The sequence below is a fragment of the Nestor notabilis genome, unplaced genomic scaffold (genome assembly GCF_000696875.1).
Source record: "Nestor notabilis isolate BGI_N333 unplaced genomic scaffold, ASM69687v1 scaffold2755, whole genome shotgun sequence".
Taxonomy (NCBI): domain Eukaryota; kingdom Metazoa; phylum Chordata; class Aves; order Psittaciformes; family Psittacidae; genus Nestor; species Nestor notabilis.
In genome coordinates this window covers 5,830-25,786 of record NW_009927679.1, presented here as the reverse complement: position 1 = coordinate 25,786, position 19,957 = coordinate 5,830, and the positions used below count along the sequence as shown (strand labels likewise).

The 19,957-nt window shown below is 36.6% G+C and overlaps 1 protein-coding gene across 1 annotated transcript; it reads right to left on the bottom strand.

The window, feature by feature from the left end:
• Positions 1–17,717: 17,717 nt before the first annotated feature.
• Positions 17,718–19,734, bottom strand: NXPH1 (neurexophilin 1). Its single transcript, XM_010014141.1, has one exon. It carries the CDS (start codon positions 19,732–19,734, stop codon positions 18,910–18,912), a length of 825 nt encoding a protein of 274 aa, XP_010012443.1. The 3' UTR covers positions 17,718–18,909.
• Between the last annotated feature and the right edge of the window lie 223 nt (positions 19,735–19,957).

Sequence of the window (19,957 nt, the reverse complement as noted above, 5' to 3'; positions counted from 1 at the left end):
CTGCTGAATCTATAAGAAATTAAGAGCTGAGAACTCCAAAACTTGGCCAAATCTGTGCAAGGCTACTAGCACACGCTGATATGCTGATGTCAACAATGGACTGTGCATGTTGAATCACATCCAGAAATGTGATGACTGCGAATACTACAAGACTGTGCACATACTTTCTACAGAAGAGATCTTAAGGGACTTTCCAAACACCTACCTATAAATCACTGGTCTGACAGATATAAAACTTTTTAAATAGCTGGAGTCCATGGCTCCAGCCCACTGTCTTGCAGAAAATGAAGCAGGAGGCTAAAACTAGAGTACTGGAATGATCTCAAGTAAAGGCAGTAAGGAAACTTAAATATCTTAATCCACTGTGGTTGGTAATGTGTCAGACAACATTTATGGAAATGTTACTTTTGTTTCAGATTTTCTTCATAGGTTTGCTAAGCCTAACCACACCCACAAAGAAGGAAAATTGTTTTCAACATCTTGACATTAAACATGTCATTTTGTCTTGTCCTAGATGTCTCTCTCTACTTACTGTTTCCATAAACAGGAGTTGACCTCTCCTGCCAGTTAGAAGTCGTAACTTTTAAGGTCCAAGATATGCAAAAATTACCATTTTGTTTTTTCTGATTTTATATTATTGCTTTGATTTATAATGTACTGAAATTTCATTTGCAGCCTGTACTATCTTTCTGGGGAGATCAATTAAAGATAACCGGACAAACTCTTGATTGTATTCAGAGAGTCAATTTTAATATTACTTACAAGAGAGGACTGTAATCTTATCAAAGATGCAATCTCTCCAGTTTTGTGTTTGCTTACTGGGAGGTTTGAGCATTGTAATTCAAACCAATGTGACACAGAATACGAGCAAAGTCCAGTTTATCAGTGTTCCATTATATAAACAAAATAAATAACATTGTAATAAAGAAAAATCAAACCTACAAAAAATATTTCCATTAAGTTGCCCAGAAATGCAGTGACATTTCTAATAACATATTCTAAGAGGCAGAGAATCTCAAAGTCAATGCAGAGACACGAATCAAAATAATACCAATTTCAGAGAGAAATAAAATATCTTATTGGATTCAGACTGACTTTATATTGTCTTTACATTCAAAAGACAGCTTTGAAAAAGAACAGTGAGGTAGCTTGACTCCGCTAACTGAATGTGGAAATATCAGGTACTTTCTTTTTGTACAGCATTTCATGAATGGTTGATACCAGTAACCTCCAATACTGGTTACAAGGTGGGTGTGAGACCATTGCCTTACTAAAAATCAGACCTGATATCAGAATGTATAATTTTGGATATCTAACTTGAAACTTTTGTAAATAAACCATTGAGATACATAGACTATGTTTCTATCAAGCTTTCATTTTGCATACATACCTTGGGGAACTGAAAATCCAAAGTGTTTGCTATTGAATAGATGTAGGCATTTTAGACCCGCTGAGTTGAATTCTGCTGTAAAAACTAACATATTGGAGGTTAAATAGGATTCAGATTATCATTTATCAACTTTCAAAAATGCCTTGCTAGTCATTATTTACTAAAGTCTAAAGAGGGCTGAAAGAAGATGGAATGATTTCTTGTATTCTGGAGGCCTTATCCATACAAGGCTGGTCCCATTGAAGTTGAAGGAACCACCTTGACGTGTAGAGGTGCACCAGAGCAAATTGCTGCCTGAAGTTCAACACAGCTTTTGATTTCTGCTTGTTCTTTACTGAGTTCAAGAAGTAGTTCATCTGGTTTGAACTTAAAAAATAAGATTATGCACAATTATATTTAACTATTTGAGTTCAGAAGATTAGACAAGGAGTGAAAAAACATGGCTTTTTGTGGACCTTAGTTACATTTTTGTAAGAATGTAAGTGGCTTCGACCCTTCAGCAAAGAAGGCTAAGTGTCCTGCGCTTCCTTAGGAGGGATGTTGCATCAGGCCAAGGAGTGTGATCCTTCCCCTCTGTTTACCATTAGTGAGGCCACATTGGGAGTACTGGGTACAGTGCTGGTTTCCCCAGTAGAAGAGACATACGGACATGCTGGAGGCAGTCCACTGAAGGGCCACAGAGGTGATTAAGGGACTGGAGCATTCCTCATACAAATAGAGCTGAGACTATTGAGCCTGAAGAAGGCTCAGGGGGAACTGCATCAAAGTGCATAAAAACCTGAATTGGAGACTGTAAGAAGATGGAGCCAGGCTTTTTTCACTGATGCCTAGTGACAAAACAAGAGGAAATCAGCAGAACAGAATACACTGCCTGAACATCAGGAAACCGTTTTACTATGGGGGTTGCTCAGAGAAGCTCTGTACTCTACATACTTGAAGATATTCAAAAGCCATCTGAAGCTGGCCTTACACGAACTGCTCTAGGTGATCCTTCTTGAGCAGGGTTAGAAAAGTTGACTTTCGCAGATCCTTTTAACCTCAACCATTTGGTGATTCTGATTTGGTGATTTTGATTCAGTGACTCAGGCATCTCACATTTCTTTGAAAAGTATTTGAAGTTTGTAAGGGCTTTCTAGACTAGTTTTGACAAACGTGGGCTCATGAAACCAGGGGAGTGAAATGAATGATAGAACAGGAGTCACAAGGAACTGGGCTCACAGTTCAGCAATACCATCCTTTGGTGGGCCTGCAGTGCCCAAGTTCAGCTACATCCCACCCCACAGATGTAATCTGGCCTCTTGGGCTTCTTGATGCTACAAGGTCTGCATCCACTGAGCACCACTTCTGTGAGCTGTCCCGAAAGACATCCACAGGGCTACCTAAGAACATGCTCATCTGTGGCAGCACAGTCCTTTATACAAGTATTCGGGGCCCATTTTTAGAGGTATTCGAGGGTCTTTTACCTGGTTAAACACACTTCCAGTGGTCCTGGATTTGACTAAGCTGTTATGCAGGTATCCAAGATCCACCACAGAGAGGTCATGGGAAGACTGGGAGCAGGGAGTGGAAGGACTACGGTTCTGGATTTGACAGCACAAGACAGATAACTTGTCCTATTGTGGATCTCACATGAAATTAGGCTTCTCAGTCTCTCTTCCCATTTACAGTACCTTTTTCAGACACAGCTGGTGCCACTTGGCTGTTGTTTATGCAGATGTTCCAGCTGTTAGGGACTTTAATCTGGTCCTTCTGCTACAAAGATTACAGAATAGAAAGCATTAGGCACTTATGTGAATTATATGTCATTCACAAACTAGATGTTCCCAGCTTCTGTAATAGTCCATCTTCAAGGCCTCAAGGCTGGAGCTAGTGCTCTGAGCAGTTAATCAGTAGGGGAGGTTGCAGCAGTACTTTCATTGCTTTGAAGCTGCCAGTTGCAAGAGACTATACACATAACTGAATTGGACACCTGGGAGGTTAGGCTGTAGTTATAGCTGTGAAAACAGCAGCAGCGCCAATACGATGGATCTAAGCACCAATCTGTTGTTTGGGGACTCTGAATTATTTTGAAAGCCCTAGGAAATGACTGTCAAGGAGACTTAGGATGACAGCTACAGCTTGTGATGTTTCACACAAGTACTATCTCAGGTCCTGATGTTGAGTAGTTACATCAGTTCAGGTCCACTCCAATAAGTGTATTTACCCACTCAGAATGGGATGGTTGCTTGGACTAAGAACCCTACTGAGACTGGCATAACTGCTGAATGGGAGAAACTTCAATTAGGAAAGAGAGTTCTCTCTTCTGTTCGTAGTAAGGCAGGATAAATATCCCAAAACTCCTGTCTCTCAGTGACTTATGAAAACTGGACTTCAGGTTCCCAAGTAATTTTAGAGTGGCATTTCACTCTTTCTCAATTTCTACAACAAAAATAATTAGTACACCTCCAATAAAGAATAAATGTCAATGGCAGCATTAAATATGGTTCATTCATGGCTTATGTTCCCATAAGACATCTGCCTCACAGCAAGACTGTAAGTCTCTCCCTTACCCAAGCAAATCCAGACTCACCTCATTCAAAGCAACACTGTTGAAAAAACAGTTTTCTAATGATAGATAAGATAGTGTTGAACATTACCTTCTGATACTTGCATGTGTTCCTCCTGTTTGTAGTAAAACTCTAAGATGCTGACTTCCATATCAAATTTTAAAGTTGTAACGTTATTTAATGAAAAAATAGTACAAAATTTTTGCAACCTACAATAAAAACAGTTTTACCTATCTGGTTTTCAGTTAGAAAGTCTGACATATTTTAAACTGGCCTTGAGGTAGCACTATATGCCTCATATTTATTTAGTAATGTTAAATAAAATATGCCACTTGGCCGGGCTAGCTACAAAACATAAGGCTTACTGACACTTTTTTCCATCCTAAAATGAGACTTGTAATTCAATTATGTACTTGCAGGGGGAGAAAATGGTGCATGTTCCAGCCAGCAGCTCCCATTGTCCACATGTGCATTCTCAGATCAAACAGATCTAATAATTCCTTGTTAAAGTCATCATTTCCCATTAGATGAGCAACTGTGGCTGGTAAAAGGTAATGGTTACAGTGTGTTACACAATTAACATAGTGTGAAATGAACTGAAATATGTTTTCTAAAGATGATTTTAAATGGAAATAGAGTATTTAGACTCTATGTATCAAAAATACAGATCCAAATGTGGGCTGTACTGAATGTTTTTACAAAACTGACAGTGTGCTCACTTACAGCAGCTCTTCTACACATTAAAATTAGTATGTTGTCAAAAGCAAATCAAATATTCTTTAGGGCTATGAAAGAGAAAACTTGCATTGGAAGAAAATCACTTGAAGTTGTCTGGATATACATGAATGATGGAAATGTTTTCAGGCTTTGTAATGGTTTCTGCCACAAAATGTACTAAAAATTCAGATAATCACAAGGACTGCAATGGAAAATAGACAGCAAGTTAGTGTAAGTAGAATGAATTCAGAAAAGAAAATTACATTTCTCTAAAAAAAAACCCAACAACCCAGCAAAGCTATGAATGAGCAGTTTACTGTGTTTTCTACATGATATGTGCCAAATTACCCCTGTATAACTCAAGTAGTCAGTGAACCACAATATCCAGCAGTTCATAGATACAGCAGTTGCTTATCAATTCATGCAGCTTTTGTCTGTCAATAAAGAGAAAAGGTCTGGTAACAGGTCTTAAAAACAAAAAAAATTAAAAAAAAATAAAAAAAACCATGAGTCCTTTCATGTAGTAGATTGTTTTTTACTACCTGTAGGATAAATGCAATCCCATGGAATTTAAGGCAATGAGACCATTTAGTATCTCACCTTGGTAATGACACACTGCTGGAAGTTGATAAAAGGTACTCTGGAAGATAATTTTGCAAATTCTGTTCTTCCATCATAAAACCTTAAGGCCAGCTTTTTAAGATTTATGGCCTGTCTCCATGGACAGGCAGTGACTGTTACACACCAGCTCCAAGCCAGAGTTGTCAAAGCTAGCTGAGATTCCAGAGCCACTTAGACATGTGTGACTGTGTTGCTGCTAACAATCCTTGCTTCTCAAATGGATTTATTGCTATAAGCCACTCTGACCAGCCCAGACCACTGCGAAGGGTAACATACAAGTGGCAGCCTCTGACCATTTAGGCAGGTTCTGTCCTGCTCAACGGAGCAAATATTTAACCCTTAGGAGGTCTTTAGGTGTCTTTGGTGGCAAGAAGCCTTATGTTAACCAGGTGCAAAGATATGGTTAAACATCTCAGAAAAGTATTTCAGAAGACTGCCATATACCATGGTAGAGAGAATAAGGCTGAACCTGGAGTATGAGCAGTAGTGTTCTGAAGCATCCCTTGCTGCAAAAAAACTGTTACAGAAAAAAAAAAAAAGAAAAAAAACCAGCCCACACTCAGACGTGTCTTTCTCTTGCGATAGGAAGACCTGTCAGCTGAAGGGGCACAGAAAATAGACGTGGAAAGCAAAAAAGAAAAAAACTCAAAACCAAGGGTCTATCTGCACTATATAATGCAACACAGAACAGTAATCCCTGCTGTAGCTACTGAAACAGGATGGCAGGTTTTATTATCTATTTTTCTGTGTTGCTCTCATCCTGGATTTCTTTTTCATAATTATTCTGTTGTTCTTCTCTTGAATGTTGTTTTATTTTATATCCCTATGCTTGTCCTTGAGGCTTTCATTTTATAAACCTTCAAAGTATAAGGTACCGGTTCAGAGCATACTTATGAGATACATATTTTGTCCTAGCAATAGGATACAGCACACTTAGATAGTTTTGAGCTTCTTGATAGTATCTCCATATCTACTTTTCCTCCTCTTCCTCCCTAGCCTTTCTTTTTTTCATCCATAATACTGTCCTCCAAGCTCCCGTCTCAGTTTAGCTATTTTTTGGGACACGAACTGTCTGTATTTGTTGCTGCACAATAGCTGATATCACAGATCTGAAGTATTTACCCCAACTATTTGTATTCCCTGAGAATAGGAGGAAAAGGTGTTTAGTTTTGAAAATGAATAATATATCTGCTTGAGATCTTGCCTCTCAAAAACAGAGAAAGTCCGATTTGGCTATCTTGTCCCTCTCATTGAGAAGTTTCAGTAATGTTAATCTATGAAACAGTTACACCTTTATGTAGCCTTTGATGTCTTTGGGTTGTGGTAGTACTCACCAAAATTCTAACAGAAAACCCAGTGACTCCAGTGGGAATCTTGTCACAGATTTCAGTGGGCACAAAGTTAGGTATCACATGAACAGTTAGATATTCAATTGAGACTACTTCAAAACCAGGTTCTTCGAATTATGTCAGTGTTTTTATTTAAGCAAAGAATGACAGCAAATATAGACCAAAAACTAGCCCAGTGTGAATACTTACAAGACTTGAATCCCTCAGAGTGTAAATTTGACCTTGTAACTATATCCTCTGTGAAAATGATGCAGTGTGACTTGCTTGAACAGTGAAATGCTAGAGCATGACAGCTCATTCCATAGTTGAAAATACACACAAAAGAAAATATTGACTCTTAAATCAAACACACTACATGCATGTGCAGATAATGTCCAGTTAGGTTACTTCAAATGATTGGCAGGCAGGCAGAGTTTACAGTCAAATCTCTTACAACCAACCATTTATATCTGGTCCACAGACCTTCCAAATTACTCCTTGTGATTCAGATTGTCCGTATATGATTTTTTCAATACACTATGGGCATTTGATAGTTCAGATTTACAAAGAAAAGACTGGCAATAATGATGTTCTTCGATAGCTTTTTTCAGAGACTTCAAAACAATGACCTATAATTGTAGGTGAAGTAATGTCATCTCTCAGCAGAATGGCTTTTCTTCAAGTTGAATATGTGCAGTAAAGGTCCTTACATAACTGTCTAGAGTAGTGGTGAAGGTTACAGATGGAAGCATGAGGGTCTTCACACAGGGCATGCAGAAACAACCATGGGAAGGAAAAAGAGGAATATCTATTCTCCTTCCTTGAACAACAGGAAGCAGCAAGAAGAGACAGCATGGATGCAAGAGCTGATGTGGTGCCACACAGAAGTGCTGCTCAGCAGTTGCTGTCTCTTCCCAGCAGCACAGGCTTTGGAAAGGCAAGGTTCCACACTGTCTCCTACTTAGGCTGATGGTTAACAGGACTAATAACAACAGAAATATAAATAATTGAAGAGTGGAAGGACCCACCTCTGACAGAATTTCTGCAGGAATGAGGCAACTTATGCTCATCAGGCTGTGAGGCAACTGAGAATAATTGGTATTTTAGTTCTAACAGTGAACAACACTGCAAATAAACTCTGAGTATATTGACTAATCAGTGAACAAATAAATTGAGAGACATTGCCCTCCATTGCGATGTAAATGGTTTTTCCTCTGATTAATTAAGCTGTAGAGAGGTTCACAGAAGGACAATGCACCTTGAAGCCCATCAAGCTTGTCCTTACGACACTGGACACAAAATTTCCCCAAAATCTTGCTTAGATGGTGACTCACAATTTTTAACAGTCAAGTACTGAACCCAATGAACATTTGAATACCTAACTTGCCTAAGCCTGAGACATTTTTCTTGAGTTCTTGGAGGCTTTATATCTGGTAGGCTTTTTTAGAGCACACAGAACAGAAAAGAAGAGGAATCATAGCCTTAGAACATACAGCTACAATGGGGAAGTTGAGACTAGAGAACTGAATCCATGTCTTTCATTTTCAAGGCAAGTGTTGTAACCACATGGTTCTCATAGGAATGGTGAGTATGAACCCTGTATATTTTAAAAGCAAATTTTTGTTCAATTCTTGGAAGGAAAGGACGGACTGAGGGCAGATTAAACTTACACTGCAGCTGTCATTACATCTGATTGATAGAAAAAGATAAGACTGAGTGTCTGGGGACAACAGGCCAGGAGAAGAAGAAACAGAAATCTTCTTTTACCAACAATCTGCACAAATGACACCAGTGTTAAATGACATCACTGCCTTGGTTCCAGCCCAGGCTCCACAAATTTGTTCATGTATTTTCTTAAAGCCAGACTTGAACTCACTTCACTTACCCTGTGACCTCACCTCCCTCCAGCCTGAAAGCTGTGCAATTGTATCACCTTAGTGATGTTCTCACATTTAAAAGCACCACAGTTTTATTAGAACAGAAGAGTGTGTTAGTGTGGCTATATGGCTTCCTCCTTATATCCATTCCAATCAGAGCACTGGCAAAGCCTGTCTCTGCTGCAAGTAACCAAATAGAACTATACCTTTGTTTTCACATGAAGCTACTCCACATTATGATAGCCACGTTAGAACCAGAGGTAAACAAGATTGCTGACAGCTAAAGGTAAAACAGTGAAAAGAGTAGATGTAGGTGAGTTTAGTTTTCCAAATGTTTATAGTTAAAATTTTACAAAGAAGGGTCAAATTCACTTTAAAACTAAATGACCAAAATTTAATGATTATCAAAAAGAAATAATTTTTATAAAGGTTAAAATCCTTGTTTTGATGAGAAGACAGTATTAACATATAATGCAACCTTGCAGACCTTCTCCAAGCACGCATAACCCATTAAAATGTAGAAGCTTGTTTTAGAATTATACAAAAAAACTTTCTGCAAACTGGAACCTCTGATCCAGGCAAAGATTGTATTTGTAACACATACCTACTAACAGGCCAGAAGTAACAGCTGCTTCTCATCCATTAGGAACTGTCATCATAAATAGCAAAGAAACTACAGATATTCTCCTCCTGAGAATTATTTCTCTCATTAATATGAGAAGGAATTAGGCACTAGTTCCAAGAGAAGCACTTTTCTACCTTGACTTTACACACAAAAATCTACTTCAGGTTTAAAGTTTATGACCTTCCTTTCTCCCAAAAGAAGATAAATGATGAAAGTATCTTATTCCCTCAACACATGAAAGTAATCTCTTCTAGTGAATAATCTTGTGAGTGTTCTTTTTAGTCCCCACTTATTCATTTTTTAAAATTTTGTGATCATAGTCTGAAAAATTGTAACTATTTAAAATGCTGTCTTGGTTATTCTGCCAGTGCTAAGACCCCACCTGTGCCATCTTGCAGTGATTTACAATGTCATTAAAGACTACGAAGAGCTGATGTTGTAACTTTGAAAGGGAAAAGGGAAGGAGAGAGATACATTGTGTAATATCAAAATCGTCTTGATAAATGGTGGGATTGGTCTGAAATCAGTAACAGGAAATTCAACAGAGAGACATGCAGAATACTACACTTGGGTCTTGTCTATGCAAGCAGGTTAATACAGTAAACTAAAGCATGAACACTTCATGCTGCATACTATCTTGTCATGCTGACACTCTTGCTAAGCAGTAAGTATAGCTCTGTGTGGTGTCAGCTACTCCATGTGTTGCACAGAGCCAGTATTAGTGCAGGCTACAGGAATCCACAGGGGAAGGTGGCGTAGAGAAGCTAGTGTGCTGTAAAATTTGTAATCTATTTTACTGCAATTTACCAGTTTAAATATTCCCTTAGGCAGAAAAAATCGAATGCACAAACAGAAAATGTGGAATTACAGGTTAGACAGCATTACTGCATAAGCAAATTGCAGTCAGTATAACCAGCATAGTCAATGATACACCATGAAAAATAACTATGATACTGATATTACATACAACACTGTTACTAGCACATAGAAAGAAACAGAAGAGAATTATTAATACTCTACTTTGCTCGCCCTTGGTAAGACATCAGCCAGAATAGTTTGTTTTCTTTGGGGTTCCACACTTGAAAGGGCAGGTAAGTTTTAGAGTAGTCATAAGAATACATTCAAATGTGCTATAAAAACTGACATCTTTGTCTAGAAAAACTATGACTGATGGCTGAGCCTGATAACAGCCCTCAAAGATGTAAAAGAATACTGTAAAAGAATACTATAAAAGAAACTCCTGTTTATTTTTTCAGTCCAAGAGGATTTGGAAGGAAATAATTGCTTCATTTGCAATGGTGATTTTTAATACGACCAGATTGGAAACACTGAGGTATACAATCCTGAGGGGTATAAGAGAAGTGAGAGCATGGAGAAATGGGTTTATTACCTTCATTTCTAACATCAAGACACACAAGTTCTAGGAGCAAAAATGAGATTGAGAGCAAAAGTAGGAGTGAGAAAGTGAGACAGCTCAAGAGTAGCTTCCCATGGCAAAAAGACACAAGAATGCTTGAGAAATACTGGCTGAGTTTTGGGGCCAAGTAACTTGAGAGAAGAAGGAATTGAGCACACTAGAGAGTCTTAAAAACAATTTATAGTTTAAACAAACATCTTTAAGTGTGGTCTAAGCACTCTTGAACCTTTTTCTGGTCAGGACCTCAGAATCAGACAGCTTTGCAACTCCCTTTCATTTATCTCTTTAAATTTATAGCAGTCATGATAAAATGTAGACCTTCTAGTGGCCTGTACTTGATTCAAACATACTGTTTTCAATTAGTTGCAGGGCAGCAATATCTACTGATTGAAACCCGAGAGCAGGTTACTGGGACTCTAAGTTTATGTCTGATCATTTATCAGCAGGTTTTCAGTGTCTCATCAAACTTATCTTCCTAGCCTTCTCTATATGCAAAGAGAGACTATAATGTCATACTTCTTATCATTGAAAAGATTAATAAATATGTTTACAATTACACATAAAATTATGCTAATTTTTGGATGTGTTGTTTCATTATTCATTTGCATTTGATAAATTAATTGGCATTCTGTGTGCCTCCTGCTTATCCATATATAATCCACAGCACTGAACAGGTTCTATACTTAATTTACAGTTTGCACGTTATAGTGGGTTCTTATATTAGGATCCAACTAAACTAAAAAAAGAAGTCTTAGTGTTGACTGCATTTTTCTTCCACAAAGACTGCAAATGGGAATGATCTAAAACTGGGAGATGAAAAATCAGTACAGGGTGGAGAGTAAATTTAGTTATGTCAACTGGATAAACTAAAAGTTCTGGAAATTTGCAAATTCAAAATGTGAGAGATGAAATTATGATAATGGAAGTTTATTTGCTTTCTCTTGGAAACCAGCCATCAGATGTTCTAAGCTACATAAGAGAAGCAAAGGGAACACAACATAAAGCCTTTTAAAACTGAATGTTAATAATATCTGAGGAGACTGAGAGGAAGTGAAAAGAACAGAATAACTGTGTATTAGCCTGCTACCTGGAATCGTGCAAGAAATAGCTGGAAACTAAAGGGAAATAGTACGCATATACTAGCAATAGTGTGAAATTCTATTACTGATTTGTTTTACCATCAAGCAAATCACTTTACCTTTTAATGATATTTAGACACTTACAGGCAATAACTTTCTTTACATCAGTTCCCAGCCCTATGAATAAAGTACCTACTTTATGGCATACTTAAACCTTTAACCAAGGAATAAGTACCACTACCACTTGTTGCTTAGTATTCCTAAATGACTTAATGCAGTCATCTCATTAGCTCAGTTTTAGTAAAATACATAGTTATACATCCACTGCTATGTGCAAAACACATTAGTGTGGAGCACTACTCACATGTGATCTGAAACAGGCAAAATTACTTCAAATAAGATGTAGAGTAAGAAAAAACATATCAAACAGGGAAGAAGGCACACCAGAAATCAATCAGAAAAGAATAAACTATTTCTTATATATGACATCACAACAGTGATCTAGAAGTAGGTCTAGGTAATTTGCTAATAAAGTTCCCAGGTGATTCTTACATCTGTGAAGTCAGAAGTGTATTAAAAATGGGCCTAAAGAGGTAGAGTTGCAGAAAACGGTGGTGTAAGAACGAAGCTGCTAATATATCTGAAAACTGCCACTTCAAAACTCAAATGGTAAATAAGAAAGAACACTGGAAAGCAGTATAATTAAGGCTTGCCATTTCTATTAGAAGTAATAGCAGAGAGCTCATTAGAAGTAAATTTTTTGCAGTTTGAGATCCAAGAGAGACCATTTTAACTTTGAATGTGGAGAAATTTCATTAGAGAAAGGTGATGAGATCCTTTATTATTGGGATTCCATCTAAAATACTGCATTCATTTGTAGTGTTTAACTGTAGTAGACTGACAAAATGTGAGTTATTCTGAAAAGACCAGCAGATTTCTGGAGTGGTTAATGAAAAGCAACTTTACAGGTAACACTTGTGCAATTAACAAAGTTGTCCAAATGGAGAAAAATTCTAAGATTCCCATGAATAAATGAAAAGGATTCTTTTACCTCAATAGGAAGGAAAACCTTCTTCCAGGGGTCTAAATTCAGTAAATGTATAGCCTGCAGAGAAAAAAGGTAGAAACACTTCTTCAGTGCTTGTAGAACAATGGTAGAAAAGGTTTGAGAAAATAATACTTTATTGGATGAGGGAGATATTACTTAATAAAATGCTTCTCAATATAATAGTTTTGATTAAAGAATTGGTGACTAGGAAATTCTCTGATACACAGAGGAGATATTATCATCCCATAATATGAGATGGTATTGGAAAATACTGCTGTGAAGTATCTGAGAAAAACACAATCCAAAATTTTCATCAAATATCCAATAGAGATTATTACTCCTGTTTTCCAAAGGGCTACAGCTAACTTACTGAAGCTCGTCAGCTAAAAGTTTTCATTAACTGTTCTTCAATTATGGAAGATTCTTTTGGGAATTTCCTTGCTAAAGTCTCATTGATACACAAGCTGTGTTGCTACTGAGTGCCCACATTATTAACTGGGCTCCATAAGTGGCCTCATTTTTCTAAGGGTTGCCTGTTTCTAAGTAGGCTTTTGCATCTCATTATAGATTCACTGTGACCTAGATGAGGAACTGAAGGGCTCATGCTATTTGAGTCTCTGCCAACTCTGGTGTTACTAATTTTCTATGATGAACAGATCTGTAGGTACACTGGGCTTATCCCAGGAACTCAGTAGCTCATTCATAAAATACAGGACAAAATATCTGCTTTACTTTTTGAAATAGTTAATTTCCACATCTTCACTAATGTGTATGAACTGTTTCAACTTTATAAATCTTTTTTTGGTGCCTCTAACTTCCTGTTAACAACAGACAGGAATTCATATCACAGATCACTAAAACCTTCCCTCATAGCAATATCTCTACTTGCTATATGGCTGAGGTACACTTTGAACTAAGAATAAATCTCACATATGCTCCACCTCCTCAAATCCTACCTTTGACAATAGGACTGTATCTCTTTTAGAATTAAAATTCACATGATTCATTGTTTTTGTCTTGATCTAAAGCACCTACAAAAAGCTACATTTCTTTCTTTATCCCAAAAGCAAATTAAAATAAAAGATTTTAAATTATGTATATTATGCACAGGATATCAGTCCAAGCTGAAGTAGAGCTCCACCAGCTATGCCTTTCAAGCAGAATTAAAAAAAATTTTAGCTATATTCCAACGAGAAAATAAACTCCTGCACAAAATGAAGCAATCTAGTTAGTTTGGGTAATGATAGTAATTTAAAAAATTAGAAGGAAATATAGAAAACAATAAGATTTTATCTTTAACTATAGGATGCACCAACCCTTTTGAAGGGATCATGCTACAGGCATTAGATCATATTGTCTGGAGTGTAACACCCAAGAAAACACAATATTCCTACAGCCCTGCAATTTATTGTATCTTTACAAATGGCAGTCTTATTTTAATGAGTGCTCCTTTCACAATCAGCAAAAAGTGTTAACCTTATCCACAGACACTGACTATCTAAACTTTATCTAGAAAGTTAATAATTCTTAAAAAAAAAAAAAAAAAAAAGAAAAAGAAGAAGAAAAAAAAAAAGACTTTTATTAGACTGTGCTTCCACTGTCAAAATGTTTTTGGAAATAGTATTCATACTCATACATCAAAGTGATAACAGGGTAACTCATAAATGGACTTCAGTATAAATGATAATCAATGTGTCAATTTTTTAATGCATGCACAAACTGAATTAGTTGCTTCACTTCTCATGAATTCCAGACTGATACAGTGGAATCAGAAGTTTTGCAAAGGGTCAGGAATGCTTGCATTTCACTGATGAATATATGAGTTTTTAAAAACAGTACTTTTTTGAGAACTGTGCATATATTTTTTTAAACTGACTTCATAAATAGTATGTCTCAAATTTATAAATACATGATTTAAAAGAACTCTGTAGAACACTGTTTTGAAAATTAGGGCTTACTGGTATCAAAACTGTTTCTCAATAGGTATTGTATACAATTTATACATTTCTGAATAGGTATTGTATAGCTAGCACAACAGATTTTTGATGCAGTTATCTACAGTCTCTTCAACATTAGAAACACAGTTAAGTGCAGATAACTAGACATGAGATTCTCTTCCATTTCTGGGTTCAGTTGGATACAACTTGACCACCTCTGTCACAGAGGACAAAGAGGACCCATACAATGTTCAGTATCTTCTAATAAAAGACAGTTGTTCAGATCAGATGCCTAAGTTTAGGTTGATTTTGCTGTAAAAGTAGCAGATATTTTGTAATCCCTGTTTTTCTCCACAGTTCTGTAACACGTTAGTTTCAGAGTAGTTTATGATATTCCTATTTAACGCATAGGATTCAGAATGCATGAGGATGTAATGATAATCACAGTTCTCTGACTAAAACCCTTGAGTAGTATTACTTAAATCAGTAGGCTATCATGCACCAGACTGCTATAAGACTTCCATTCTGCTCTTCTGTGAATGGAGTTCAAACATTTCTTAGTTCATTGTAAATTAGGACTGTGAATTTCAACAGTTTCTGACATCATACTTATTAATTAAGGGAAACTTTGAAAGACAAGGTCTTTGTAAAGATGAATTTATTAGTTTGCTTACTATCCATGCAAACATGGGAAAGGGAGAGAAATATATAAAACTTAACAAGTGACTTCATAAGAAGGGAAGAAAGTATATTTTCTGTCCCATGCTGAAGTAATTTGATAAACATAACAAGTGAAAGTCTTTCAGCTTTTCATCACTGTTTAGAACTTTGATGGGTGATTTTTGCCGTGTAAAACTATCTGTTTCCTATATCATAGAATCACAGAATCATATCCTGGATTCCTTTACTCAAAAGCACTTCAGCTGACACATAAGTTCTATCACTGACCCATCCAATGCAAGTTTGATAAATTGATTTTTGCTCAAGTGCATGATCCATGTATTTCTGCAACAAGAGTAGTTGGTTTCATTAAAATACCCCTATTTGTGACTTCTCTATATAGAGAAAATAAGACACAAAATATGCTTTAAATGTTTTGTTGCTTTTTTTTTAGTGAACAGAACCAGTCTCTTCATTTCTTAAAAATAAATAACTTGACCTTCTTTAATCCTAAAAATATACCTTTAGAGATATACATCTTTATTAAGTCTAGAATTGGTGAGTTATATTGAGGCAACATTTGCCTGGCCTAGCACTCCATTAAGGCATTATTCATGTGCAAGACCCAGATACTCATACATACATTGTTTAACTGAATTAACACATTCATGTTCATTAAATTCCTTTTTCAAATGGTAAAACCAGAAACATTCTTTAACGAAGTTAACAAATATGAAAAATTTCCCAAAGAGAAATGCAATGAACTAGCACCTAAGAACACATTATATATTTCCATATTAGATAACTATTTCTTGACCAGATCAACAAAAAAACTATTCCAAGTTCAAACTCAGGAATGTTTATGAAGAAGAGCAAGTTCTTCAAATGCTTAAGACCAAAAAATGCTATGACTGATTGTGACAAAGGCAGATTTGTATTTATGCTACTTGAAAAGTGCATAAATATGTATATATGTGAACAGAATGCATATACTTCATATATTTATAGGAAGTTTTAAAAAGGAATAAAAAATAATGAAACTACCAGTATTAGTATTTCACAGCAATTTTTCAGAAATATAAATAAGAACACAAAGCATGTAATGCTCAATTGTTATACAGATTGCTAAGCTTCCTAATCATATTTAACACTGGACTTCTACATATTATTAAATGGAAATTTGTACTGAACTCAATACCAGAATTCCCATTTACTTTAATAGAGACAAGATTTAACTCTTGGTCATAGCACAAATAAGGTTATGGTTTATATTCGGAACAGTTACTTTCCATAGAGCACAAAAGAGTGAATACTACAAGTACAATCACAATTCCTGTCAAAGAAAAGAAAAATTGCACCTCAGCATATTCCTGAATGAGATCAGAATCTGGACTATATGGCTTGGACCATTTCTTTCTCCAAATGTACACAGGGTCCAGGGTCATGTGTTTGTCTTAGGAAATGTATATATGTATCTATAAAGAAATTCCCATAAGTATTCCCACATAAAGAAGCCAAAGCAATAATAATATGGAAGTCTCCTCTACTACCCATACATCAATGTGAAAATTATCCATTTGCTTTGTTTCATTCTTACTTAGGTTCTGCACATTTCAGCAAGACAGGTCCACAACTGGAAGTTGTTTCAAACTTCTCACTTCTTGAAACATTAGTGGAGTGTTTATTGGGACTCTTAAGAAGCTGTTCATGATGCTGTGCATATTTGGAAGCTGACCCATATCTGCATTCACAGTTTTGACACAAGAGCACAGACCCTGGGGTGTGAGGGTGGAAGAGGGAAGAAAACATTACCAGGAATGATAATTCTGAAAGACACAAATTGAAATACTGAGTTCTTCTTTGGGCAGCCTTCTTTTAGGTGTGGACTTTTTATAGTTGCTGGTTACCTGGATGCTGGGGGTAAAGTATGCCACTATGCACAAAAACAATACAAGCCAAATCAAAAACAAAACAGCAAAAGCTGTGAGCTTTTTGTTTATAGGAACAAAATACCCTTGAATCATAACAAGGGGTCTCTTTGTTCCATAGAGATCAGTGCCTCAGAGAAGGCTAGAATTAAGGCAAAGACAGGCCTGTGTTTACAGAGAGTGGCTCCATGTTTCCACACTTCTAAATGATAATGGATCATTTTAAACAAAGCCCTGCTCTTGTAATTTCTTATCTGCATAGGGGCTGCCACTCAGGTTATCAAGACCCTTCAATAGTAAGATCTACTTGCTAGGAATAGGGCCTGAGAAATTTTTATATGTTCTGCATGTATACCTATATGTATTTGCACACGCGCACACACACACACACATACATGTACACGTACATACATGCACACATACAAACGTATAAATATATGCATATATATGTACATATGCAAAGACACAAGATTGAAAACCATGTCAGACTTGGAGTTCTATCCATTTGTCAGAACCATTTAAACTACTATCTACACAGTACATATTGAAATTCAACTTTAAGATTTTTTATTTTTATGTACAGTTCATTTTTTTTTCCTCTGGAAATAAAATATCTAAATACAGTCAGACCATAATGTTGTATATGTATAGCTTTCAACAAGACTTTAGCTGAATAAATGCTTTGTACATAGTTCTGTCTTTTCATGGAGTTTACAGCTACATTGATAAAATGGATTCCTCATTTCCTTGATTGTTTTTAACCAATAACAAGCAGAGAGACAATTACAAGTTAATATTAATAAGCAGCTCAAATAACACTGGTTAAATTATGTACAATACAAACCATTCATACAAATGAAGACTAGGATATTGAATTTGTTACAATATTTTGTAATAAAGATAAGACAGCCACTTATAACTTACATGTTCTCCACCAGGCATTTTCCTCTTTAGTGATCAGTTGCAGAATTTTTAAGTACCTTAGCTGGCCTAAACTCAACCAGGTTTAAAGAATCAGAGATTAAAGAGTCAGATAAACATGAAACCAGAATGTCTACCCACATGTAAATTCCAAATGTTTGCCCATCTTTACTAATAACAGGCTTGCTCCATGGAAAAAAAGCCGTCTAACACCACCTCGAATGTGCCTACTGTATGCTGGAAAAAAGTCACAATGTTTTGCTGTGTTCATATAATAAGGAATACTGAACTCTAGACACACATTTTTGCCATTTTATCAAGTATTTACTCCTACAGTAGTATTTACCAGTACAGTTACTCCAAGCAATAGAATACATGAGTGGGGATTATTGATCACTGTGTACCCAAAGGACTTTCAAAGAGATTTACAAAACAGTCTGCATTAGAAACCATTCTCTATCTAGTTAATCCATTTTGCTTGATGACAGTTTATCCTGAAATCTTACATATCAGAAAATGAAAGCTTTCTTAACAGGAATCTCAATAGATGTGAGATGAAAAGGGTGTGTGTCTCTATGTATCTGTTTGGTTTTATTTCAAATCCATAGTGATTTACAACTAGATTGATACATGGAGCTGACTGGGCAAAAATTACATTAGATTGTTTTCCACTAACATATGTGCAGCCATTTGACAGCAGCAGCAGTAGGTAGACACATTCCAGGCAATAGATGTGGCCTTCCTCCTCGAGGTTTCAGCCCTGTCATACGACCTCTTTTATTTCCGAGGCTTCAGTCTCAGACACATGTTGGTCCTCACCCTGATGGGAAGTAGGGTGTGTCACTGTGGTAGTTGTAATCAGGACACACCTTCTGTACTAGTTTATAATCTGTACTATAAAAGGAAATGTAAATACAGATTACTTTAAAGGGCTTGGAGCAGAGCCATGACACGTGGCTCTGGGTCTGCTCCTGATAACAGGTTTTTGAAGGGTCATAGTTGCAGAGTGTGTTCTTGGTAGCCTTGTCAACCTTTTCATACTCAATTCGACAGTTAAAGGACTTTGAATCTTTGGCATCAATCACCGTCTGTTGTGCCAAGTCAAATTCCACTATTTTTGTAGGGGGCACTAGGCTCACAGATACATTCCCTTGACCAGTGGAGTTATGCCTGAAGTAAACACTAAACGTCCCATTGCCATGGTCAACGATTTTCCCAGTTATTAACAGATTTAGCTTCACAGTCTTGATGTTGGAATGAAAATCTCCCCAGCCAAACATTTTCTTAAATTTCCCAGTCTTGACGATGGGCCGTCTCTTTGCTCTGGGCCGAGGCTCTTGCAGGTCTGTGGAGTTCCTCAGCCAGTCCCAGAGATCTTGCTCAGAATAAGTTTCTGGGGCATCATATCGCAGGTCCAAATCTGTATCATTTTCTTTTCCATGAAAAGTCTGTGACAGCAGTCGGCTGATGGACAAGTCTTTGTTACTTTCTGTCCATATGTGCTTTAGTGTGGATTTGGAGCTTCCTGATTTTAGAAGTTCTGTTTTTCCTCCATTTGTTAAATTTGCACAGGTAACCTGAAAAAGAAAGAAGGGAAGAAGAAAGAAAGGATATATTGAGATATGCAACACAAACCCCATCATTCCCACCTGAGACCAAAATGATCAGATTTCAAACTCATAGTGGATTTTTTTTAATTAAATTGTATCTCTGTACTCAGTAAAACAAAACATAAATGTCTTTTTTCCTCTTCTTTCCAAGTAGTTATTTCTTAATTCTCCTTTGCCAGTCTTTCACATTGGCCTTCAAATTTAATCCCAGCCATTCACATTATTCTTCAGCCTCTAAGTTAGTTCTGTTGCA

What these genes read in the sequence shown, in the direction of transcription:
- NXPH1 (XM_010014141.1), bottom strand. Translation starts at nt 19,734, where the DNA reads ATGGGGTTTGTGTTGCATATCTCAATATATCCTTTCTTTCTTCTTCCC.